The sequence below is a fragment of the Dipodomys ordii genome, unplaced genomic scaffold (assembly GCF_000151885.1).
Source record: "Dipodomys ordii isolate 6190 unplaced genomic scaffold, Dord_2.0 Scaffold36, whole genome shotgun sequence".
Lineage (NCBI taxonomy): Eukaryota > Metazoa > Chordata > Mammalia > Rodentia > Heteromyidae > Dipodomys > Dipodomys ordii.
In genome coordinates, this window is record NW_012267252.1 from 8250311 (window position 1) to 8277708 (window position 27398).

General features: G+C 39.2%; 1 protein-coding gene across 1 annotated transcript in view; it reads left to right on the forward strand.

The window, feature by feature from the left end:
• The window catches only part of Sorcs3 (sortilin-related VPS10 domain containing receptor 3), a 576321-nt gene that overhangs the window by 475132 nt on the left and 73791 nt on the right, over positions 1–27398 (forward strand). The window contains exons 11-15 of the mRNA XM_013017600.1: positions 5334–5480; positions 7248–7350; positions 13576–13652; positions 16340–16431; positions 26560–26667. Of these exons, the coding sequence (XP_012873054.1) occupies positions 5334–5480; positions 7248–7350; positions 13576–13652; positions 16340–16431; positions 26560–26667 (527 nt within the window). The remainder of the gene's footprint in view (positions 1–5333; positions 5481–7247; positions 7351–13575; positions 13653–16339; positions 16432–26559; positions 26668–27398) is intronic.

The following is a 27398-nucleotide window of genomic DNA, read 5'->3' on the forward strand; positions in this document are numbered from 1 at the left end:
GTTAAATGTCAGGTATCAGGTAGATCAGGTTGACCTTGATCTCCTTAAGGTGGTGGTGAATCACCTTACCTTGCACAGTAGACCTCTCAAGCTTCTTGACAATGGAGAAGATCCATGAAAGCATGAATTTTGATGAAAAGGTAACAGTGAGACATTGATAGTCCTTGGAGACTGAAGCAGATCAACTCTACTGAATACTCCCAAGCCCACAATTTCTGTTTTTAAATCTTACAGTAGCATCTTCAATAGAGCAATTCTCCTGTTGACTCATTTCTTAATCTATACTTGAAAATGGAATATTCTCATGAACATGATTAGATAATTAGGGAAGGAAATAACATTTGAAAGGCAAATGTTAATTAAGCTCTCCCGAATGGTGGCAGAAGTCTAGCACTGAACAAGGCTGGGGTTAACAATGAAGACATCCCTTCTGTGGGCTTACGATGATCATTTCCCACATTCCCACCAATAAACTCTATTTCATTTCCACGTGACACACAAATCAAGAATCAGATATTCAGTTATGCTCTAGAAACATCTCTGACCTGATGCAGGAATTTTGCACAGCACTTTCCTTTGGTATAAAGTATTCCGCTTAAAATTCCTTATGATCAAAACAGCTTCACCCTTAAGCCTTACACAAGCACTGGCAAATACAGTAATATACTGAATGAGCTACATGCATACTTTTAAATATTTATTGTGCATATTTTAAATAGCAAAAAAGCAGATGATGTTAATAATACATAATATTTAATAATATATTTTACTTAAATAAATATTTTCATTTAGTATAGGTTTAATATGAGAAAACTTTAATTTGGTATTTTTTTATACTGAATATCCAGGATTCTGAATATATTTTATGTTTCTCATAAAACTTAATTCATATGCTAATTTCTAACCTGAAATACTTGGTCAACAGTTACTTTTCATAAAATAATAATAATTTAGTAAAACTATGTGCTAAAAGTTTACCAATAACCAAATTGAATACCATGTGTTAAGTTTACATTTATATTGATCAACAGTTACTTTTCATAAAATAGTAATAATAATAATTTAGTTAAAACTATGTGTTAAAAGTTTACCAATAACCAAACTGAATACCATGTGTTAAGTTTACATTTATATTGATCAACAGTTACTTTTCATAAAATAATAATAATAATAATTTAGTTAAAATTATGTGTTAAAAGTTTACCAATAACCAAATTGAATACCATGTCTTAAGTTTACATTTATATTGACTCAAATTTTAAATAAAATTGAAAATCAGTCCCTTGGTATCATTAACTACATTTTAAGGAATCATATGTTGTCAGTGGCTGTCCTACATATTGGGATGCATAGATGTAAATAGTTTACATACTTTTTCTTATTTGTTTCTTATAGTATTTCTGTGTGGCATATCTAATTCCCATCACATCTGAAGAAATTACAGAGATGCTCAGATGTTATGGTTAATAAATTGTGAGGCTGTATTTGATAGGGTCTCTATCTGCCTATAATTTCAGATGTTTCAAATACCCTTTTTAATCTATAATTTTTTTGAAATATACATAATTTACAAGCAGTAAAACTTACCCTTTTTGTCTGTGGTTCTATGAGTTTTTACAAGTATATATAGTTGTGTAACTGCCACTGAAGTCAAGGCAGAGAGTTCTATTCCCCAGAATATTCACTTTTCTAGTCAATCCGGGATGTCATTGACAGTCAGCCATCTTCTCCTTGTCTGTGCTTTTGCCTTTTTTGGAGTAGCAATCAGTGGAATGACATAGTGGGTTACCTTTGTGTGAAGTCTGGTGTCTTTCACCTAGGAGAATGCATCTGAGAGTCATCTAGTTGTCAAGTGTGTCTATGGATATGTGGAGTAGTATTGCATTGTGTGGAGGTGCTCTAGTGAGCTATCCCCAGTTGAAGAATAATCAGGATGCTCTCAGTTTTGGGTGGTTATGAATGCCAGTTCTATAAGCATTTATATCATCATAGTTTTTTTGTGTTGGTTATATTTTTTTGTTTTTGATTTTTGCTCGTGGTAAATACCTCAGAGTTGCTGGGTGAGTCAAATGAATTGCACATTTCTAAAAAGCTATATAACTGTTTGTGAAGTGGCAGTTGTGGTCATTTCAAATCCACATCAGCACTTAGTAATATCAGGTGTGTGTGTGTGTGTGTGTGTGTGTGTGCGCGCGCACACGCGCGTGCATGTGTACACGTGCATGCCCATATTTGGCTATTCTGAATAGGACCTAACACTCTTTAGGGTTTAATTTTTATTTCTCTACTCAGTGAATATACTTATCCCCTAAGAAGTTATACACAGATAGATATAATGAAACTCTCTATCCAAACTCAGTGTTCTGATCTCTGCTCATATTACTCACACTTCCTTGCCTTTTCCTGTGCTTAATTGTGACCTTTGGCGACCTCTCTTGGGCCAAATGAACAGCTGCTGGTGAGCTCCATAGGGCATTTTTCCCTTAGCTGACCTTCATCAGACCCTCACCATGAGACGGACTCTGGGGACAGCCTAAGGCAGATCATGGTAATTGCTTTTCTCAGCAGAACCCTGAATTCTTTCGCCTGAGGTCTCAGGGGCCTGACTGGCAGATGACCGTGCCACCTGGACACAGTGCTTTGCCAAGGGTCTGCTATTATTTATCTACTTTTTCCCAGGGGGAAAGTGGGCCATGGAGCCTTGACACCTTGTACCCTCTCCTTTGGACATCTTCCGAGACCATTAGCCGCTATCACATGTCTCCTTTCAGACAGCAGTGGAGAAAGCACCTTTATAGTACCTCTTCCGATGAAGACAAGTACTTGTTTTGCTTGAGTAAGGCTGAGTAGGGCTCCACAATACCTTTTAGGCAAATATGTTTATGTACATATGTACGTATGTATAATGAATATATGGTTATAACTCCTTGATTGTAACAAGAACATATTTCTAACTTGGGTTCCAGTCAAAAAATTGGTGTGAGATACCAAAAGCTGAGTGCCCTACCAGCTTAGCCCATTTGCTTATATAAGATGTGGAGACAAGAGATAATTCAGTCATCAGGTAAGGGCTTTGAACTATCCAAGTACAGATGGATAGAAAGTGTTTGGTTCCTTTCAAAAGACAAAGTGATACCTGTGACTTTATGGAGTGACAACATCGCGGGAACCTGGGTTCCATGGAAATTGCTCCTCCCTAATTTACTTTTCAGTCCTCAGTCTCCTGAGTTGGCCCTATTTTCTGTGGGCTGCACATGAAATGCCCGGGTGGTGACCTTTCAGTGATGGGATGCATCCAGGTGGGAAACAGGGTCGAGAAGGCAGTGATTTCAGAGGAGCTGTGGATCAGGGCCCTGGGAGTCTGACCTGTGTATATGTGGTTATAGAGCTTAGGGGAGGTAGGGAGAGGGAACAACTGAATTAGGAGAAGGAATTTTATGGTAGTCCAACAGAAAAAGTACCCACTCTACAGCCAAGAGCAGAACCTTTTGGCAGAATCTTCTAGAAAAAACACAGGTTTCTTCTTGCCATGAAGAAATGATCAATTTAATTAATGCCTTTTAGCTCATTTTAAAGTCCAAGGCTATCTGGTGGAGGGGGGGGGCGGGGGTCCAGGAGGATCTCTTGGCCTCCACATTTGCATGTGAAATCCCAGTGTCCTTGAAAGACACTGACAGAAAACTGTCAGGGTGGAGGCTGAGGCTAGGAACAGGCAGAACTCCAGTACAGAGGCCCTGCCCCCGTCCTGCTCTCTGTCCTTACCCTCAGTTCAAGGTGGGAGGCTGGCTAATCAATTATATCCTTGGTTCTTTGTCAAACTCCCCAGGTGATGTTGTCCTTCCCTGATAACTCTTTTCTCTTCCTGACATTCCCTTTCCATTTGCTTTGTGTTTTTTGTTTGTTTGTTTGTTCATTTTATTTGGGTTGGCGTTTTCCTTGAAGGGCAGTGAAGTTACTGAGGGGAAAAAAATCCAACAGAAGACTTAATACATCGACTAAATTAGGTCATGTAGGGAAAACAAAAACATAGCCAGGTGCTGGTGGTTCACTCTTGTAATCCTAGCTACTAAGGAAGATGAGATCTGATGATCATGGTTCCAAGCCAGCCCAAGTAAGAAAGTCCATGAGACTCTGTGAGACTCTCATCTCCAGTCAACCACCAGAAAACCAGAGGTGGCACTGTGGCACAAGTGGTAGAATGATCATTGAGCTGAAGAGCTGAGGGACAACATTCAGGCCCAGATTTCAAGCCTCATGACCACTACCACTACCACACCACCACCACCACCACCACCACCAAAAAGTTTACAAAAGAAAAAACAAGAACAACAAAATCATATTAGTTCCTTCCATGGAAGTTTTTCCTTTGCTTCCTCTAGTATTCAGCTAACTATGACCCATGGACAGATGAAAAGTGGGATTTTAAAACTTGATATATCTCGGTTTCATCCAACAAGTAGGTGGGTCTGCCTATTGTTTATATGTGTTTAGATTATCTGAATGGACTTTTGGCTTTAGTATATGCTGGAATGTCCTTGTAAAGTTACAAGGAATCTTTGTTTGATATAGGACTTTATCATCCTAAATAATGTTCTTGTCCATTATGAAGCATAAAAGAAATGAAAGTGAGTCACATCTGTACTTAGCTTTGAAACGTATTAGGTGATAGATCTTTAATCCTCCAGCTTACTCTACTTGTGGAGATTCTCTGTTGCCTTCTAAATATCAAGGACATTCAGATCCCAATTCATTAGGAGCTCTGGCAAAGCTGCTCTGCATTATCTCATAGACCCTTTGCCAGCTAATGAAGGAAAAGAGGAAAAACCACCAATTTTAAGGTGACTGTGGCCTATGAGCCAATCCACAATAAGCCAGTAACATGGACAGAAATAGATGCCAGGTCATCTGCCCCCCAAAATCTACTAGGTTACTAATTGGGATTTCTGGTCTCCCACCATTAAGAATACGCGCAAGACTCTCTTAAATAAGGGTACATGTCTCTGGAAGGGCAGCATCTTCAGCTGGGGTCAGAGTGAATGTTAATAGTGAATTAAAGATAAAATCAAATGGCAAAAAGTACACTCAGGAAAAGTGGGGGAAAGAACATGAGGAAGATAGAGATGGGGTAGGTAGGGAGGTGGTAGAGGCTCTGAAGATGAAACCAAACGTCATTCAGAGGCTACAGGATATACAACATGATTCATCGTGTTCCTCTTTCTATCTCATATATTCCAAACAACCTGTGAAAGATGCTAGGAATTCTTTCAGGACTCCGTTAAGACTACAGGTATTTTGACCCAATGTGGTTCTTCAACTTTCACCTTTTTTCCTAGGTAGCAGGTATCAAAGGTATATTCCTGGCAAACAAGAAGGTGGATGACCAGGTGAAGACATACATCACTTACAACAAAGGCAGGGATTGGCGCCTACTGCAAGCTCCAGATGTGGACCTGAGAGGAAACCCAGTGCACTGCCTGCTGGTCAGTCTCCAAGCCCCATGCAGACTCAGTTCACAGGGCAGGCTGCTCCCCCAAGCATGGTACCTCAAGGGTTTTCTCAGCACCAGCCCAAGACTCACAAGAGGTCTTGGGAGTTGGGCTGCTACTACAAAGCAATTTTCTACAATTGCTAGAATACTGGTCTATGGGTTCAGATTGTCCCACACATATAACTCATTTGAACTGTACAGCATTTACATGTACTCAATAAATGCCTGCGCAATTCAACTAAGAATATCCAGTGAGCTCTAACTCATAGTAAGATATAGAAGAAATAAAATCTCAAGCAAAATTTGGCCTGGTGGTGTGTACCTGTAATCCCAGCTGCTTTTCAGCTAGAGATGAGAAGATTAAAGTTCAAAGCCAGCCTAGGCAAAAATATTAGTGAGATACTATCAGCAAGACAGAAGTGATAGATCAGTGAATGGATAATACTTTAAGGATAGCCCTGCCTGGATAAAAACCACAAGACCCAATCTGAAAAATAGACTAAAGGCAGAAAAGATTAGAGACCTCACTCTAGTGGTAGAACTCTTCAGTACTAAAGCGAAGGATACAGACTGGGACAGATGGAGCCCTTACCATTTTGCATATTAAACTAACTCCAATATTTTGTTTTGTTAATTTTTCTCCTTTAAAATATCCTTTGGGTATTAGGAAGATCAGAGACAAAGGGGAGCCTAATGCTAGAAACAGCTTGTAGTATCAAGATTATAGCATGAAGAGTTGGTTTTTCCTCCCTTAAACCTTACCCATGACTTTATCTTATTTTCTTAACTTAGTCTCCTATTTTCTCATTTCTATCATTATTTTTATTAATTGCATAGAATATGTATTGATGAATCCCCAAGCTATTTTAATTTTGTGTGTGTGTATGTGTGTGTGTGAACTCTGGGCCTGGGTGCTGCCCCTCAGCTCTTCAGCTCAAGGTTAGTGCTCAACCACTTGAGCCACAGCACCATTTCCTGCTTTTTTTCTGCTTATGTGGTGCTGAGGAATGCAACCCAGGGTCTCATGCATGCAAGGCAACCACTCTACCACTGAGCCAACTTCCCAGCCCCCTCCAAGCTCTTTTTAAAATGCACAATCAGGATACTTAAGTCCTTACATAAAGATCATAGACTGAAGAATTTCAGTAATATCTTAAAATATTTCAGGTGAGATTCAAGCAAAACTATAAACAGGAACAAAATACATATATATATGTATTCTGTGTATGTGTATATATATATATATACACACACACACACATATATATATATATAGAAATAAAACTGTGTGTGTGTGTGTGTGTGTGTGTGTGTGTGTATACACAGAGAGACAAATCAGTTGAAGAAGCAAGTGGGGAGTAGAGGGCCTAGGTTATTTCACTGTGCTTTCCTTCTTCACTTCTTTCCGTGATGGTCAAGGGCTGACATGGTGGTGGTGGTAGAGTGTTCTTATTCTGTTGGGGGAAAAAAAAGGCCTGGGCAGCTTCTTAAATCCATCCATGAGGACAAGGAATATGACTACAGATGATATTAGGAAGGAAAGGACCATGGACTGATGTTCAGGACAACTCAGAATGTGTAATACTAGCTATGTCAAGTGGACTTGACCTATGCCTCAAAACTGAGTCTAAAGCTCATCGTCCCAAATCTTACTGTTTCTGTAAGCTGAGCGCCGTGAAGTTCTATTTCTAGTAGGGCAAGAGGATGGCAGATTCAGGAGTTCCCTTGAGTGAAACAATTTTCTTCTTTATCGTTATAGCCTTTCTGTTCCTTACACCTGCACTTGCAGCTCTCTGAAAATCCATATTCCTCAGGACGAATCTCCAGCAAGGAGACAGCCCCAGGACTTGTGGTGGCCACAGGTAAGGAAAATATCTCCTGGGCTTCTCGCTCACAGAGCACCTCTAGAATAAATTTGCCACTTATTTTTGGAACAAGCACTAGTTTGGGTTTTGCATGGAAACTATGGGAATATCTCTCCAGAAAAACATTCTAGAATCTAGAATGCAAACAGTTGTGGATAACTAAGGTTAACAACCTCTTCCCCAGTCACAGAACAGATCCTTAGGTTTGTTCTGCAAGAGGCCAGAGATTTCTGTCAGAATGAACTTACTGGTCAGAGAGATTTGAAAAAAAAAAAAAAAAGAATTCTCACTTTAAGAAAACATGGTATATGAACTTCCCAGCTTCCAAATATCAGTTGGGGCAGTTTTCTCTTTACACAGAAGATACTTTACAAAGAGTTTCACCCTAGAGCTGTTTTTAATCAGGAGGTCTCTGGTGCATGTAAAGGTTTGTTTACACATGATTAAGCACTTGGCTGAAAGCCTGGGGGAAAGGCCAGAAAAGCTTAAGGTTGCATTGTTGGAACCACTGTCCACTGAACATCAATCAGAAGTGAAGACAAAGCAACCCAGATGAAAATGAAAGTCTGGGGGAATGTGGTCTCATTAGCATGCACCTGATTTGCATATACCTTTTCAGGAATGCATTGACAGCATCAGGCTAGGCAGGCTTCTAATCTTAGAAGTTAGAGCTCTGGTGTTAGGCAGCTTTCTCTTGATGAAAGCAGATATATTCACAGTGGCTTTCTGAGGAGGTACATTCAGATTCTTTCATCAACTTTAAGCTCTGGGTCTTTTATACATGGCTTTCTTCTCTAAGTGTCTACTCCACCAGCAGTGACCAACTGTTTTATTCAGATGGTCAGTGAACAGAGCCTGCTGGTATTTTCTTTTTCTAACTCAAGGCTACCACTTCGAGCCACAGCACCATTTCTGGCTTTTTCTGTGATTAATTGGAGATGAGGGTCTTCTGCCCAGGCTGGTTTTGAATCATGATCCTCAGTTCTCAGCCTCCTGAGTAGCTAGGATTATAGGTGTGAGCCAACAGCACCCAGCTTCTTTTTTTTTAATTAAAAGAATTACTCTCTTTAAGTAGTTGTACAAAGGAGTTGCAATCTAACGGAATTTATGCATACACTACATCTTGATCAATGTCACCGCTTTTAACTTTCTTATCCATCCTTCCTCTCCTCATCCCTTCCTTCACTCTTCTTAGTTTTGTAGGATATATATTGAATTCTTGTTTGTATTTCCCCCCTCTGGGTGGTATCTTGATCAAGAAGAGTCAATCATGAATTGCATGACTGCTGTCAGGCACCAAGGACAGTGATAACTCAGGGCAGGATCTGTTGCTGTGCTCCTAGCTTGGGCGTGATCCTATTCTCCACCATCAGTGCGAGTTGGCTTTTCCAACTCAGGGGCTGTTGTTACCCTTGCCTTTAGTCCAGGCCTACAGGAAACCAGGGCTGGAGCAGAAACTCTGCTGCAAAACTTCTCAGGAGTACAATTTAACATGATTGGAATGCCTGAAAGGTAGCCAAATATTGTTCAATGTAGTCTAAGCACCTTGGACTTTAATATTTTCATTGGAAAGGTGGGAATAATAGAACTAACATAGTAGAATTGCAGGGCTAAATGAAGCAATGAATTTCAAATACTTAAAACCATACTCAGGATACACTAAATGTCCAGGACATGCTATCTGTCATCATCATTACTATCATAGACATTCAAGCTGCTCTTTTTATATCTGAAGACTATAATTTGTCCATCTCTTTCTATAGCACCATTAATCATACACATATATCATGGATGCAGTGAAACTCAAAAACCTATGGTTCTTGTTTTCTAAGCTGAGCTCTAACACTTACAAGGGTTGTAAATTTGACTTAGTTTTACCTTCTTGGTTTCATTTTTCTCATCTGTAACAAAGAATGTTTTCTACCTTGCAAGAATGTTGCAACAACTTGAGGTCAAGTAATCTATCTAAAAGATTGTAGAGTTAGGCATGGATGGTGCACACCTGTAATCCCAGCACAAGGAAGGCAGAGGGAGGAGAACTGTAAATTCAAGGCTAGTCTGAGCTACATAGGGAGACCTTGCTTTAAAAAGCAAACCAACCAGTTAAACAAAAATAAATGTGAACAGAGTGCCGAGAGTTTAGTTATGTGGGAAGAGTGGTAGTTGCTATTACCTGTGAATAGTCTACTTTTAACTCTTCTTTGAGTAACTGGCATGGGATAATAGTGACTTATTTTTTCTTTGTTCTTGTTTATTAAATTTGACTAACTTCTTTTTTTCTCCCTTAAGTGACATCCAGGGCTTCTTGCTAGCCTTGAGCATTTCTTTGGGAGCTGATGAGCTCCTCACGAAAAGCCAGAGTTAAATCATTGCTCAGGCTTCCTCATGCCCAGCTTTGCTTCTGTCTGTGTAGTCTCCCTGGGAGATTATTTGCCTCCAGGAAAATAATTGGCATCGAGTGGCTTGTGTCTCCAGGAACCTTTCCACATTTATGTCCCCACCAATTGCAGGAAGGCCCTGGGACCTTCACCTTTCCACTCTCCCTGCTTATACCCTCTTCCCATCTTGCATGGAGAAGTGGTGACAGAAATGCCAGGCAGGTGAATCAATGCCTTGATTCATTCCCACCTCTTGCTGGGGCTCTCTCAGATGCAGAAGGAATTCATATCTATAGAGTTTTGCATCTCCTATTAGCAAGCAAGAACACTAGGGCTCTCAGCATCCCAAACACTGGTCCCTAATTAGTACTGAAGACCTACCATGGTCAAGAAGCCTGAAAGTATGCGTTCTTCTCCTTCCCCTGTTGGCACAGCAGCCCCGAGTTGCAGATACAACATGCAGCCACAGTCTCCTTCAGTTTACTGATGAAGGGATGCGTGGGAAAGGATGGTGCTTATTCCTATAACCAGCCCTCCAGATCCGTCTCCAGGACTTAAATGTGCTAGTTCCACAGCTAACCCATCCCCTGCTCTGCATGCTATACATGCTGAATATTTACATGTTTCCTTTATTCGGCACATCTTCCATCTGTAGCTGGCTGTGCACCACAGAGGGTCTTCCACCCCTTAGTCCTCAAAATGGGGTAGCCAAATGGGTAGCTTTTCTAGCTTTCTGGCATGCGTGATGAGAGGCATCTCTAATCTACAGATTTCAAAATTCTTTCCATTCCCGCCCCTCTCATGCTTAAAGAGTGGAGAAGGGAAGATAGCATGGGGAGAAAACAGAGAATAGAATGTAAATCTGCTCCAAAGCTCCCAGTACCTCCCTCATTTGCCTGTTAAGTTGTTGGCGAGAGAAGCTCCCTATTCTACTGCCGTTCACTGCACTTTTCTTCTGCCTTGCCACCATGGTAACCCCAGCTACACCTCCTTCTTTCAGCAAGTTCCGCAGCCACTCTCGCAGAGCCTCATCACTTCAGCTTTAACCATTGAGACTCTGTCCTCAAAGCTGCTTCTCTGCCATCATCACCCAGACTCTTCCTGTAAGAGTTTGCCCACAGAGCTGCTTAGGGACTGAACATGGCCAAAGTCCAAGTCCTGCTTTGTAGATCTGTTATTCCTCTGTCGAACAGCCAACATTCTGGTCCTTGTTACTAACAGTATGCCATGCAGGGAACCCATCAATGGATGGGAGGTACTCTCAAAAGTTGACTTCATTATGAGCCTGGGAGTCTTTCTTCTTCCAAAATCAGTGTGGTGAAAGAGAGGCTGAAAATGTTGTGAAAACCAACTTCTAAGAAGGATAAAATAATCTGGGCACTGGTAGCTCACACGTGTAATCGTAATTCCTCAGGAGGCTGAGATCTGAGGATCTAAATTTGAGGATCTAAATTTGAAGCCAGCCTGGGCAGAGAAGCTCAAGAGACTCTAATCTCCAATGAACTGGCAAAGATATGGTAGATGAAAGGGGGGACTCAAGTGATAGAATACCAGCCTTGAGGTTTGAAAAAGCCAAGTGAGAGTTCCAGGTCCTAAGTTCAAGCCCTGGTACTGGCACCAAAGCAATAAGAAAGGAAAAAATAAAAACTAAAGAAGAAAGGTAAAACATGTTGGAACAGAGCTATAAATCTGAAGAAACCATGCCAGGAATTGCAGCCTAAGGTAGTTGTACTCATCATTCTGTATTCTGTGGAAAGCACAGATGGCTTCCAGATTCTTCTTAGCACAGCGTTCCCAGCAGTTACCACACCACAGCTCTAGTTGAGATCTTCTGCCCCATCCTTCTTTACTTCCTCTACTTGCCTTTGGAGAGCTGCATTCCACATTCCAGAGATATCTAAAGAGAGGGTCACCAAGCCTCTCTGTGCTTCAATCATACATACTTCCTGAGCCTTGAGCCCTGGGGTTATTTTTGGAAGCCTGAGTGTCAAAACAAGTTGGCTAGCTGTGTGCTCCCTGATGCTGACGGGAACCTGACAGGCTGTAGCCAGGCTTTAATTTCTCATTTTGAAGTATTAAATGTCAGAAGCTCAATTAACATTTTCATTATTGCATTTTTATTGTGCTCTTGTTTAGGCTACAGATGTGTGGGAGCTAACATTCCCTTCTTGCTGTTTCTAAAGAAGAAATATCAGTCAGTATGATAAATTCTTACATGTTTAGGGCATTTTCCTGGTTTGCAATATGTCCCCAGTTGCACATCAACATCAGAATATTATTCAATCCTTTATTTATTCAAACACTCTAGGCACAATAATTTATTGAGCTCTACTAATTTGGGGCCTTGTTCTAGGCTCTGAGGTAGCTACTGTCCATTGGTAAAGCTTGGACAATGTAGATGGATAAGGAACTCTCTTCTTGGAATATAATTGTGATTATATGGAAGGGGATCATGAAGAAGAACAGAAAGAAGAATGGGAAGGAATGGGTGTGGATGTAAACCACAGTAAATGTTGTCATCTGTTATCGCAGTATGACTTCTTTTCTCGTGCTGGTGGTCTCTGCAGAGTGTGATTATCTTGTTCTGGGGAATCTGTAATTCAGGCTGTGTAGTCTGTACCACAGGTTTCCTTATCCAGCTGACATTCTAGAGATAGCCTAACAAAGTCAGATGGAAACCTACATATTCACAAACATCAGTTTTTCTCAGACCAAAGCTGCACTTGAGGACTAAGGAGCCCTCTGTCCTGCTTCAACACACGTATTTATTCTTCATGGGACACAAATCCAAGGCCATTTACAACAGTACTGGCGTAGACATACAGAGTGAATAATTCAACAGACCCACGCTAATTGATATTCACTTTCAAGTCTTGCCATTTAAAGGTGCATTTCTGTCATATCATTTACTCTTTCCCTATATTGGTTTTTGCTCTGCCTGCAAGGCTTGTGATACAGCACCAAGAAAGAGAAGCACAAGTGGAAAAGAGGGGCTGGGCTGGGAGAGATGAGGGAAGACCAGGAAAGGAGTGATACCAACCAAGACCCATTGTACTTATGAACAGACATGTTGAATACTCACCTGTTTGTTCAACTACTTAAAGATAATAAAAAGTCAGGCCCTAGTGACTCACAGCTGTAATCCTAGCCACTCAGGAGGCTGAGATCTGAAGATCATGGTTGAAATCCAGCCTGGGCAGGGAAGTCCATGAGACTCTTATATCCAATTAACCACCAGAAAACTCAGAAGTGGAGCTCAAATGATAGAACACTAGCCTTGAGCTGAAGAACTGAGGGATGGCACCCAGGCCCAGAGTGCAAGACCCACAACCTACAAAAATAGATAATAAAAAAGAAGTGATTGCCAGAGAAAAACCAATGGAAAAAGGAAAGAGGAAAGAACTAGATGCAGTACATTAGCTGTCTTTGATTCTGGTACCCTGCGTTTTATATTGACATTATTCTGATTTGAGGAAGGAAGGGGAATAACAAAATGCTGAAACAAAGACACAGGATAACCCATTGCCACAATATTCACAAGATACTATGTAGGAAATGAACTATACCACTTTGGGGGAGGGGTGGAATGGGAGAGGTAAGGGATAGTGGGAGACAAACAAGGGAATGGGTAACAATGTTCAACAGGAAATGTACTCATTACCTTACTAATGTAACCATACCCACTCTGTAGAACATCTTTACAATAAAATGAAACAAAAAAGATAAAAAAAAGAGAAGCATAAATCAATGATCACTATTTCTTGGGAAACTTTTGCTCTCTGCCGCCCCTCCACACACCCCAAGGACATTTCATTTGACAGTATTTCATTTGCTTGTATTTCAGGCAATGTTGGCCCGGAGCTCTCATACACTGATATTGGTGTGTTCATCTCCTCAGATGGAGGCAACACCTGGAGACAGGTAACTGGGGTGATTCAGGGAGAGGGAAGAGACATTTAGAGTTAAATTCAGCCAGCATCTCCCCTTCCAGCAGTTTCTCAGGCATTTTATGACTGTTTTTATTTTGTCAACCTTAGATGCCAGTTGTAAAAGGCAGTAAGGTAAGAGCACTGGGCAAGAAATAGAAAGAACTGGAATTTTCCCTTCTGGTTCCTTGTTTCTCTCAAGAGTAGGTATGTAACAGCTATTTGATACTAAATACTGTGCCAGTTCCTAGGGATATGACTAAATATTTTTTTCTGGCATTAATATGCCAAGAGATCTTGGTCAGCCAGCCTCTTTACCCTTCTGAATCTGTTTCTACCAAGTGAAAGAATTAGAATGCTAAAATTGGCAAAGGCTTAAAAGTCAATGGTGGTTCAAGAATTATGTGGAATTAGCTCTGAGAAAGTAGTAGAGAGCTAATAGATACATGACTACGTGAAAAACGAATTCAGTGCTGCAAACATTCAGTGCTTTCCAGCATAACTTTCAATAATGATGAAAGTTTTCTTTATCTATGCTCTCTCAGCTACTGGGCACTTGATATATGGCTAGTATGACAGAGTCACTGCACTCTTTTATCTATTTTAATTAATTTAAAGGTAAGTAGCCTCGTGGAGCTACTATACGGCACAACATGAATTTTCTTAATGTCAGTGAGGTGCCAGGCACAAGCCTCAGCAGTTGGAGTTCTTTTCCTCAAGGAACTCAAAAGCAAATAGGGGAAGCGGGCACAAATAATGATCTATCTATTAGGGTGAATGTTACTTTGGTGGTATTATTATCATGGATAGAAAAGACAAGAGTTGATTCTCCTGGGGAAATTGAGAATGACTTCATAATAAGAGGTGATATTTTACAAAGCCTTAAAGGTGAAGTTTCCATCTGGGAAAGACAAGGGAAGGGAACTGAATGTCTTGATGCTGTGGGTAAAACCACCGTCTGCAATCTGGTTGGACAGGTTTCTCTGTGAATGTCTTTTAGTCATCATCATGACCCAAGATCATCGGTATTGTCATTACAGTCACTCCAGTGTCAGTGCTTTCACCACTACTATGCTGAAAAAAATTACCAAGCACCTGATAGATGTGGTATTGTAAGGGCATACTGCCACAATACTTTGTTTCCTACCCTGAAGGCCATAATCAGGTGGAGGAGGAACACATGTAGATAAAATCATACCTTTGAAGTATAAAAAAAAGAAACAGTATATAACAACAACAACAAGCAAAAAAAAAAAAAAACCTTGCAAATACCAAAAGAGAGAGGAGACCAGAATGCAAATTAATCTAGGACAAAATTCCCATCAGGCAGATCATTTCCCCTGTACTTAAAGGAATAGCTTACCTGGCCCATTGGCCACTGCAGCATTCCTTTCTCTGGGTTTTGACTGATTTTCTTACCCCAGGCTTCGATCCTCTATCTCCTTCATGTGGCTTGTCATCTAGCTATCCTTTAACCTCAGAAAGAAAACCAAGCATTCTACACTCACAGTCTCTGTTCAGGTCTGAAATGAAGTAAGTCATTCCCTTAGATCCTTTGTATGTTAGGCCTTTCCTTAAAAGATAAATGTAAAGAAGGAAAATAATGGAGAGTTTTAGGAGAGGAGTAAAGAATTTTAAGGAGAGGGGAAAGGTTTTTAGGACGGAGAAACTATTGTTTTCTCTGTAGCATTGATTGGAATATGAATATAGGTGGCTTCATTTCTACTGCTCATTCTGCTTTTAGATCTACCTGTCCCTCCTCACCTACTCCTATCCCTGTTCACCTAAATCATTACCTCAACTTCTTCAACTAGTCTGTGAGGGCCATGGCTAATGTTAAGTACTGGAAGAAGTCTTTAAGCCTGTGTTTCTCTAGACACGCTGAAGCTGAGGTTAGTTCTAGAGGAAATCATTTTTTTTCCTCCTGATTCAAGCTGGAGACATATATGGTAGGAACACTGAGCTATTCATGCTTAGCAAATGGCTGTGAATAGAATGGATGATTGGATCACTAAATGAGTGGGTGAGTGAGTGAACTGGTAGATAGATTGATAGCTTATGGACAAGTAGTTGAATCAAAGGATGAATAGCTAAAACCTTGGAAGTATAATGGACATTTATAATAAGAGCTCAAAGGTACCAAAGCTAGGCCTCCATCCAATCTTCAAGGGAGCCAGGGAAAGAGTAACTAAGTCTAATAACTCAATTATCTTAGGGTCTAGTGGAATTGTCTTTTTAAAGCTCCTTGGTAAATTATAAACACTGTGAGACATACATCAGTTACAAACTAGCAAGTCTATGCATAGCTGAGGAAGAAAAGAGGACTTAGCTGTAATTTATGAACATGAAAAGATTGGGGTGTATTCATTTTGTCATAATTTCCTTTGGGTTACATAGTTGAGCAAATCCCATATTCCCTCATCCTTGTGTAGTGCACTGGTTCACTGGACTAGTGGAGAAAATGCCAGAAATTCCACTTGGCTGACCCATGGAAATTTATTTCTTCTCTGTAAAGTCAGATTTTTTCACCTATAACTGGGGATAATGTTCACCAAACAACCTGATAGACTTCTAGGAAGACCTAGACTCTAGATGCAATGATGTATTGGAAAGATTGTCAACTGTTAAGCTCAGTGCAAATGGACGGTGTCACTATGATTGCTATTGTTGTTGTTATTCCAGATCTTTGATGAAGAGTACAATGTCTGGTTCCTGGACTGGGGTGGCACCCTTGTGGCCATGAAACACACACCTCTGCCAGTCAGGCATTTGTGGTAAGGACAATTTCCTACCCTACTAATGAGCAGTTTAGGTTCTTTGTTTATTTTGCTTTTTTGTTATTTTTCATGGTTTTGTTCCTTTTTCTCTGTGTCCTTATCCATTATCCATTAGCCCATCTGTTGAATGTGCCTTACATCATCTAGTTCTTCTGTGGCAATAGTAGGACAGATAATTGAGATGGAGGAGTGTGATGAATGGCATGAGATGTTGGGAATTGGTGGAGAACAGAGCACCCATGAGTTAAAGCAGCTAAGTTTAGGAATCCAGAATAGAAGAGATGGAAATGGCTACAAAGGGATAATTGGGTTCATGGAACAGAGCTAAACATTAGCTCTAGATAAGTTCAACATGTGCAAAATAGTCCACCAAAGACAACTATTCCATTAGATACAGTCAACTGCAGGGATGTCTGGTCTGACACATTAGGTTGGTATTGCAGGCATGGTGGTCTTAGTGCTTCAAGACAGTGAGTACAAGGAGGTAAAAACAGACTTCTACTCCTGTGGTACCCTGGTAAAATCCTTATTCATGGTGAAAGAATGTACAGACCAAAGAGAAAAAACAAAGAGAGAAAAGCTCAGGTGACAATGGTTTCACGGCTCCTGAGGGAAGGGGCGCTCCATGGCATTATCTTCTATAATCAGTTTGAGTCACTAATGGAGTAAGGACTCAGCAGAATAAAAACATCATGAAGTGGTTTGGGACAGAGTAGGTTTAAAATAAGAGGTGGGGTTGAAAGTGAGATTGCCATCAATTTATAAGTGAATGAATTACTGAATGAATGATAAGAAATGCAATGGAAACAGGATAGATGATTGCTCTCAAAAAAAAGGTAAATGTTTGATTGTAACTGGGAGTATACACACAGGACCTTTAATGAGATAAAGAGCAGAGTGAGAATATAACTCACTTGTGCTTGTAATGATGGTTGGTGTCATGTGTTTTATGTTTTGGGCAGGTGGTAGAGGATTCATATGTACTTATATCCTGAGGGGAAATAATTTTAGACTTCAGACTCAGCAAAGGGAATATTTGGAAGTAGAGAAATACAGTAACTAGAGTACAGTTGATGGGATTCTCCATGAGCAGAATGTTGGATCTTGGCTGCTGACTGACCCTTAGTTTGGAGATGTCAGTGCATTTAGAGTCTTAAGGGAGCATTAGACCATCATCAAGAACAAGCTTAGGATTCTCTACTACCTAATCCAAACTTTATCCCCTTGCCAAAGACTTAAGTTTGACTGTTTTTGTTTACATTGGAGAAATTGTTATTTTTATGTTTTAAAACACTCAAATATTGGTAGTTCCTTAAAGCTCAGCCTGACATAAAGTGAAATCTTTATACCTAATACTCTCTATAATTTTACAGAAGGATTATAAAAATAAATTTTAAAATAATACATGGAGTCTCTCATCCTATGTGCCTAGGGGTGAGTTTATGGAGATTCCTTCCCTTCCATTATTTATTATCCATTTAGCACTATTTACATTTTCAGGCAGTATCTAAAGAAAAATTGTTTGATACAAGAAGTTAGCATTTATCAAATTCCAGGGACTGTTCTAAACTGCTTACATGAATTATTTCATTTCATTTAATTCTGTATAGATGGGTCCTTTATTTGAATTGCTCATCTATAATGGCATTGCAATATAACCACATTAAATACCTTGCTCAAAGCTGCACAGCTTGAGCCTTTGGCACCAGGTTGAGTGCTCCTCTGTTTTAACTACTAATATCCTAAATTCTGAAAGGATATGGATCTTGCCTTTTAGAATATAACAGTCAAAATAAGCTTAGATGGCCCATTTATCACCAGAAAGTGAAAACGATGTCTGCTGCAGTATGCTGGCTTGTGTATAGTAACACATACAATAGGAAGAGAGTTTCTACAGCAGGTGGTACATGGACTGAGTTTTAAAGGTAGGAGGCCATGAGCTTGAGGCAGGAGTTGTGGGAGCAAGCTAGAGAAAGCAAAAACCCTAACCCAAATCCAGGAAAATACAGGCCATATTCATCAGACCATAGGGCTGAGAACTGAAATGGTAGTTTAAGAGATGCAAGTTGCTCTGTTAGATATTTTCTTCCATTATCAAGATCCATTTTTCTGTGGAGTAAAGACCTACAACTGAGGACTCATACTGGTGGAGAAAAAGGGAATTGAGTCTTGAGATGATTTTGATTTTTGACAAGAAGGACAATGTTTCTTAGTCTCATTTATAATTGTTTTTGGAATCTCCACCTTGCTCTCAGTTAGAGAATTGATATACACAGTGTACACAAATGTAGCTGGACAAGTTTCTTTCCCTTAAGTTCTGAGAGAAGACAGAAATAACACTGACTTCTATCTGACCACCACCCAGCAGCTATCTTTTCTTGATTGTGCTAGGAGCCTTATACGAACTTTAATTATTGACATTTTTAGAGCTTTCTACAGAAATGTTTCCTTGTGTTAAGGAAAGGAAGCCTTTGTTGCTTCCTTTTGGTGGCAAAAGGAGAGCATGCTGGTTGTTAAAGAGGTGGAACTGAGGTACCAGAGAAAACTGGGGCTCTGGCAATTCTTCACTAGCGTTTTTACATCTGACCCCTCAGCCTGAGCTGTAGTGTCTCTCTTTCCAGAGACGTGCTTACTTTCAATAAGAGCACTTGCCTGGAAAATCATGGAAGGTAAACTTATCCGGTGGTGAACTTGTTTATGATTTACCAAGTGATAGGCAAGAAGGACTAAACCATGCCTTCGCAAAGCCATTGATAAACAATATGAATTTTCTCTTGTTCCACGTAATACCTTTTTCCATAAATGATGAACAATAATGCATTATATAAACCAACAATTTGGGAATTTGAATGTAATCTCTATAAAATGATTAAAATGTAAGATGATAGATAAGCGTCTAATTATTTATTAATCACTACCCAATGTGTACACAAATCAGACATCACATTGTACTTCTCATATTGTACAAACATTGTCAGTCAAAAATAATTTTAAATTTGTTAACTATCATTTTAGAGCTCAGAATACCTGCATCCTCATTGAATTTCCTCCATTTATTTGTCTACACTAAATCACAAAAGTATTACAGTAGTAAAGATTGCATAGTAAAGATGATTTAAACCAAGCTTTTGAGATAGCATTATCTCTATTTCAAGGAAATTGACACTGCCACCTGTCACCAATGCTACAAATGTTTTTCTGGACTCAGTAACATGGTTTTTCTTTACTTGCCTTATCTATCTCTGCCATTCTCCCAAACAATTCCTGTAAATGGTTAAATGCCAGCTATTGAGGATGCATATTAGAAACCAATTCATTCAAGACTGTCCTTTGTGTTTCTCTTTTAGAAGCTAAGTGAGTGTTTTGTAAGGGCTTGACCACACCATTATCATCAACGTTTTCTTATGAAATGGTTGACTGATTTTGTCTTCTGCTTATGAAATGCAAGCTTCTAAAACTCAGAGTGTTTTCATCACTGGTGGCTTCTAATTAAGTCACAAACTTCAAGGCAAACAAATAGCTGATCTCTAAAGAAAGAAAGGTTAAATAATCTGTTCACTGTTACTTTCTGCTATAGATCTCAGACTGACTTTATTTTATTTACACACACATCTTAATGCATGGGAAAAGGACGCTAGCTTACTTAGTCTCTCACCAAGGGTATAATGGATCTCAGACTTAAATAATAGATACATTGCTTTTCAGAGAAAATAGGAGTCATAATTGAAAAGCTAGGGAAACTTTAGCTAGTCTAACAAGGCATGCTGTTTGCTACAAATTGAAATAATAGGTAGCTAGATAGGCATGAAAACAAAACAGCATACAAATGAACCTATCCATTTGTGACCAGTACATTTAGATACATAAAGATTAGAACCTAAGTGCTATTGCAGGTAAGCTCTTTCATCCAGGGTTACTTTTGTACCTTTGAAGCATTAGAGGGACCTGGACAGTAGAGCCCCACCAAATACAGTGCTTTAATGAAAAATCACAATAGACAGGGTAGTTAATGGGGGGGGGAGGGATCATCGGGTACTGGGATGTGACTGTGTACATAGTCCTGACAAAGCTGTTCTTATCTCCCTTTCAATGGGATATTCTTGGAAACAGAAAGAAAAATATCACCTGGCATTTTGTGTTCCTGTGTTCATCTATAAATGGCTGTGGGCACTAGCATTTTGTTTTGTTCAGGAAGGAAAATATCCCCATGAAAACAATGCTTATCTCTGACCAATGCTTATCTCTGAGGAGGGAAAAGAGCATGTGGTACGCTGAAGAATTTCCAAGAGGTAATATGCCACCATCTCATGCATGTGGATTAAAATAAAAGGGGATAGAGGAAGATACATTGGTCTAAAAGACCATTATAACTACTTTTGTGCTTTTGTACTGTGAGAAGGACTTCAGTGGTTCTTACAGTATTCTGTTCATTTTAGTTTCTCTCATGTGAATCTTAGGAATTTACAAACTCTTGGAACACAAAAGAGTCCTAGAGGTCATGAAATCTGCTATAATAAATAATTTTGTCATGTCTCAAAAGGTCACAAACAAAGCATCACCTGACAAATGCTCAAGACAGTGATTTCTGCTCATGTATGAGGGCTTAATCATCATTGTTGGTCCACAATGATCATCCATGTATAGTTTATGCCTATTGACTTTTATTCTACCAACAGATCTAACACAGAGTAATCTGCTCTAGAATTACATAGGATTTTAGGCTGGTGTAGATGGAAAGGTCCTCAAAACATTTCTTTGTCTATCTTTTCTACATTCTGGAGAATGATTAAACATGCAATGTAAGCAGATTCTATTCATTTGTTCTTTTATGTTGTATGTCTGTTAAATACGTGCTATTTATCAGGTGGCTAGTATAGGGGTTTGTTCTGTTCTACTGAACAGAAGATAATCCTTGGCAGTACATCCTTGTGTGGAAATATTTGACTATTCTCTTTAGAAGAGTCACAAAAAATAGAAAGCATTATTCCTTTATCTGTATATTTTAAAATTGATAGTTTCATATATATGTATATAATTGTACTACCTCTAATTTCATTTGTTTACATCTTTTCAGTAGTAAGCAAATAGTGTGACTTTTTTATTATGCAGAAACAACCTTATTTAGAAAAACAGTTACAAGATAATGTGATTCAGCTCTTCATCTTCTTTTTCCAAAAAAGCTGTCTATAATTCATATAACCCATTTCTAGACCAATTTGTTGTTTTACCTTAAATCACACTGATTATCAGTGTAATATTTTTTCAAATGATTGAAATAGAACATAGTATTTAGGCTCTGGTGGAATGGTAATTTCCTTTCTTATGCATGTAATCTATGAGTACGTACTAGATTTGTAATGGCTTGATTAGTTGTCACGATCATACCATCTTAGAAAACAATAATTGACAGCTTCCAGTTCTTTCTCAGTGGAATTTATCATTTCATTAGTCTTCTCTTTTCATCAAGTATACAGCTTTTTTTCATTTCTTTTCAACTAAGATTTATGTTTAAGATGGTCCTACTTTGTAAGAGACTTAAATCCAAAATCCTCAATTGTGATCAGAAATCTTCATCCATCAATCCCAAAGTCTTCTTGACAACATCAAAATGGACAGTGCAGAAATCCTGCCATGAACCCAGGCAGAAACAGATAAAGCAAAACCTGCTTTTCTTGCAGTTTTCCATTTCCCTCTCAGCTGCTTAACTGCTCTCCCATATATTTTCCTTACTTTTCTTTTGCCAATGCACACTATATGCATTTCATCGCTAAAGCTTATTTATTTCTTTTCTGAAAGTATATATAAATTACTTCATTTATTTCTTACTCCACTACTATAACCTTTATCCAAGTCTGATCCCTTACTTGGTCTTTCATAATTAATTACCATGTTTGTGTCTGCCTTCCCAAACTCATCTCCTTGTATCCACTTTAAATCCTGACCATCATTCACCACAGGGAAGTAAAAGTTGTTTAAAGAAATCACATTTACGTTATTTCAACAGGAGAAAAAAATCCTTTATGATCTGGCTTCGGCTTTATTTTCTGTTTGGCTTGTTTTGTTTTGTTTCCTTTTCCCTAAGACAGAGTCATGGCCTCCTCTCTCTTTTCCCATAGAGCAGATTCATTTCACAGCAGTTCTTTCCCTCTGTAGTAGTTTTCCCTCAGATCTCTGCATTGCTCGGTCCTTACTATCATTCCTACCTCAGTTAAATACCACCTCTTCTGAGAGAACTTTCTTAAATTAATACTATAGCTTTTTGGTCACTAGCAAATCACTTTGTCATTACGATTCTTATTTCTAACTTATTTTTGTAGCAGTTTCTTGGTATATTCTCTACTCTCATCAAGTTATAAGTTCCATTGCAGCCTTACTACCCTTTTTTTGCTCTCTGAGGTATCCTTAGAAGTGAAACTACAGACATTGGCGATCCTACTGATTTCAATTTCATGATAGCCTTAATAAGGAATCTTACTTTCTTTGTCTTGGATATTAATTGGGTATTGGCCTAGAAGAAGAATGGGGAACCCTTGGTGATATCAATATAGATATCTCCAAAAAGTTTTAAGGTCTTAGTCATTATAAATGACAGGTCATCCAGACCCAAATTTCTAACAACTAATTTCTATTGCATGTATAGGATTTCTTTGAGGGAATTTTGTTTAGTTTTGTTATTAACTGTCTCAACTTGGCATAATGAAGTACTAAAATTTCCTGATCTCAGAGCAACCCCTGTGACACAGTCCTGGTCTTCTGGTGACTCGTTGACCAAACTCATCGCTACTCATCTGGAGATATGTCCATTTGCTTGTGCTTGTATATATCATCCTCAGATTTCAATTGTGTGAATTAATTAATTCTCTGTTCCAATTCCTTTTGTTCTGGCTTGTGTGTCTGCTCCTTCCATAGGGTTTATTTCATACATCAGGCCTTTAGTATTCTACATTGGGTTTAGCTTTGCCTTGGATCCTCTATCTTGATACAAGAAGGCTGATTACCTGTGAGGAGGGAGTGGGGGGTAACACTGCTGGAAAAGAAATGGATTCATCACTTTACTTACATAACTGTAACCCCTATGTCTATCACCTTTACAAAAAAATTAGATTAAATTATAAAAATAGAAGGCTGTAGTGGACCCTGATTGTCTGCTCCAGGGTGTCTTCTCCTCCTCATATGCACTAAAGGTGGCTGTCTTCTAATAACCACCATGGGGTGAAGCTCCTCTTCTGGTGGGATGTAGCTAACACTCACTGAAGTTTGCTCTGTTAATGATAACAATGAACCTTTATTAGGAAGGAAATTCTGAATGAGACAAAGAAAGAGGCTTTGAATTCAATCTTGACTTCTGTCTATAAACACAATAACCAGTCTGTCCAAAGTCACCCTAAAATAAAACAGAACCCATACACAAACCCTAAACAAATACTTCCTTATGCCTTGGACTTACAAGACAGAAGAACTGGCTAGTAGTCGTGATGTACTCTGAAAGAACTATGAATATTTTAGGCATCAATGAGGTTTAGGACAAGAGAAATAAAGTCCTTGCCTGACAATCTGACAATGGTCTTTCTTTTCTTTTCCTTTCTTTTCCTTTCCTTTCCTTTCCTTTCCTTTCCTTTCCTTTCCTTTCCTTTCCTTTCCTTCCTTCCTTCCTTCCTTCCTCCCTCCCTCCCTCCCTCCCTCCCTCCCTCTTTCTCTTTCTTTCTTTTTTCTTTCGTTCTTCTTTCCTTCCTTCCTTTCTTTCTTTTTCCTTCCTTCCCTCCTCATCCTCCATCTCCTCCTCCTCCTCTTCCTCCACTTCCTCCTCTTCCTCCTCTTTATCCTCCTTCTCTTCCTCCTCCTCTTCCTCTTCCTACTTCTTATTCTTAACTATGTTTTGTACCTCCTTCTCTTCCTCTCCCTCTTTTCCTCCTCCCCCTCCTCCCCCTCCTCCTCCTCTTCCCCCCCCCCTCCTTCTCTTCCTCCTCCTCCTTCTCTTCCTACTTCTTATTCTTAACTATGTTTTGTACCTTAGGTCTTTAAAGGATGAAATGACCATGCCTTTAAAATTGAAGATAGATGCTGATCATTTAGGCTTTTTTTTTGTCTTAGTCTTGAACTCTGAGCCTGGGCACTGTCCCTGAGTCCTTCAGCTCAAGGCTAGTGCTCTACCATTTGAGCCACAGTGCCACATCTGGTTTTCTGATGGTTAATTGGAGATACTAGTCCCAGAGACTTTCCTGCCCAGGCTGGCTTTAAACTGTGATCCTCATATCTCAGCCTTCTGAGTAGCTAGGATTACAGGCATTAACCATTGGTGCCCAGCCATGTAGGCTTAACCCTCAGAAATCAATGTCTTTCCTGTTTGCCAATAATGAGAAGAGCACAGCTGAAATTAGGAAAGAAACCCCTTTTGTAATAGCCCACAAAAAATAAAATACTTAGGATTTAACTTAACAAAAGAAGTAAAGGACCTCTATGATGAAAACTTTAAAAACCTGAAAAGAGAAATTAAAGGAGAACTAAGCAAGTAGAAAAACCTCCCATGCTCCTGGATTGGGAGGATTAACATTGTAAAAATGGCAATACTGCCAAAGGCGATCTACAAATTCAGTGCGATACCTATCAACATTCCCACTCATTCTTCAATGAAACACGCTTAAAATCTTTTATGACTGCTTTTCATTTCTGGACCTTGGTCTAGGTCTATTATTAAAACTAGTTTTCTGACAGACTGGTTAATTTTGCTTGGTCAAGGCTTTGATTTTTGTATTGCTTTTAATCTATATATTGGGAAACAGAATAAGACAGAGAAAACCCAAAGAATCAAGAGTCAAATAAGTGAGTAATGGAACATGAAGGTTAGCTATTAAAGGAAAATTAGATCTTACATGCCATGTATAGAGGGTAGTATAAATTATACTTGGAGAAATGATTGGATGGATTAAAAAAGTTATTCGTTTCTTGCTTCATTCACTTACTTATTAACAGTTTGTTTGTTATCAAGTGTATTCTCAGTGTTCTGTTGAACATTAAGAATATAAAAATGAGTGGTATGGCCTTGATCTCAGAAAGCTCACAGTTTCAGTGAGGGACCAGGGGCTCACTCCTTTAATCCTAGCTGCTCAGGAGGCTAATATCTGAGGATTGAGGTTTGAAGTCAGCCCTGGTAGGAAAGCCTATGAGACTCTGATCTCCAGTAATTACTACTTGAAGCAGAACTGAGACTCAAGTGGAACAGCACTAGCCTTGAGCAAAAGAGCTCAGGGACACCACCTAAGCCCTGAGTTTAAGTCTCAGCACCAATACACATGTGCGCACGCTCACACAGACAGACACAGACACAGACACACACACAGACACACACACACACACACACACATACACAAAGTAGCTTAGACAAATTTTTCTGTTAATAGAAAGGAAGAAACATTGTAACAAGATTCATATATCATATTGGGGTTTATTCAAAGAATAAGACATACTTGCTCCTTGATCTTCAAGAGCTTATACTACTGAGTTAAGAGATTCAAGTGAGTTTGAGAGATCACACAGTAAATCACAGCTATATGAAAAAATACTATATGTTGTAGGAAGATCTAAGAAAGATTTCACGCCTTACATTATGGATCTAGAGAAGAACTAAGAGTGAGACAAGATTTGGGGTTTGGTAATCTCAATATCCATTCTGAACAAATAGGAAATTGCTTTTTTATGAAAGTTTGATCTCAAAGACATACTCTCCCTTTCCCATAGGGTACACCTGGCACTACTCAATTTATCTGTGTCAGAAATTCCAAGGGCTGAATTGATTGTGCTGTAAGTGGAACCTCAGGTTTCTTTCTGGGACTTGAAATGTGACATTCCAGCCACTAAGCCCTACTGCTGGGTTAAAAAAAAAATCTTAAAAAAATTCTAATATGTTGAAATATTTCTTTGGTTCCTGTGTTATCTCTGCCTGGGCTGGGAAATGCAGTTTTGATCAAAATCTCATAATAATATAGGGAGAGGTGGAAAATTAATACCTGTTGATAATTCAAACTGTCAGAGTGAGATACAGAGGAGAATTTAACAACCTGAAAAGTGGTCGCCCGAAACTGTGGCTTTATTTTCAGCTGTCTCTTCCCTGTGTTTTCCCTACCCCAGGGTGAGTTTTGATGAGGGCCACTCCTGGGAGAAGTATGGCTTCACTGTACATCCTCTCTTCGTAGATGGCGCTCTGGTAGAAGCGGGTGTAGAGACCCACATCATGACGTGAGTACATCTATTACTGTCATAAAAAGGGACCAGAGATCTCAATTCTACTTCTTCTGAGGCCTTCTGAGACTTTCCCTGGGGAAGGCTACAGCAAAATATCTTCATGTCTTGGCCAAAGTTTCCTAGTCAAGAAAATAGGAATACTTATGTTCACATTCAACCAATTTGAAAAGCTCATTGGACACGAAGGTCTTGATGGGTTTTTAAATAGTAGATTACATTCCTGTTTATCCCAAATTCAATCAGACAGAAAATTATTAGATGCATTTGCTCCCTTGCCAAAACAATGAGAGGCATTTTTCAGGAACACAGGGATTAGAAGAGCCAGTATACTGAAATTAGTGTTTGCTTTAAGGGAAATTTCCAGAGTCTGTTTCTCATATATTGTCAGGCATATGCCATGTGCACACATATACACCACATACACACACACATGCACACACACCATGCAATTGTTGCTGTTCTGCTTCACATTAATTTGCTGTGAAAATTTCTGTACTTCTTTCAATAGGATAGATGATTGGGATATATATTTGAAAGCTATAATAAACTCTGAAGTACTTATAAGTACTATTTGTAACTACTATTGTTGATAGTATTATTTATAGTAATAATAATAATATGCTTCTGCTTTCTAAGAAGATATCAAATTATAATTCCTTAGAATTTGATGGCTTCTTGTTATACTTACCTATGTGTTAGTATGTGGTGGGTTGGTTATGACACCA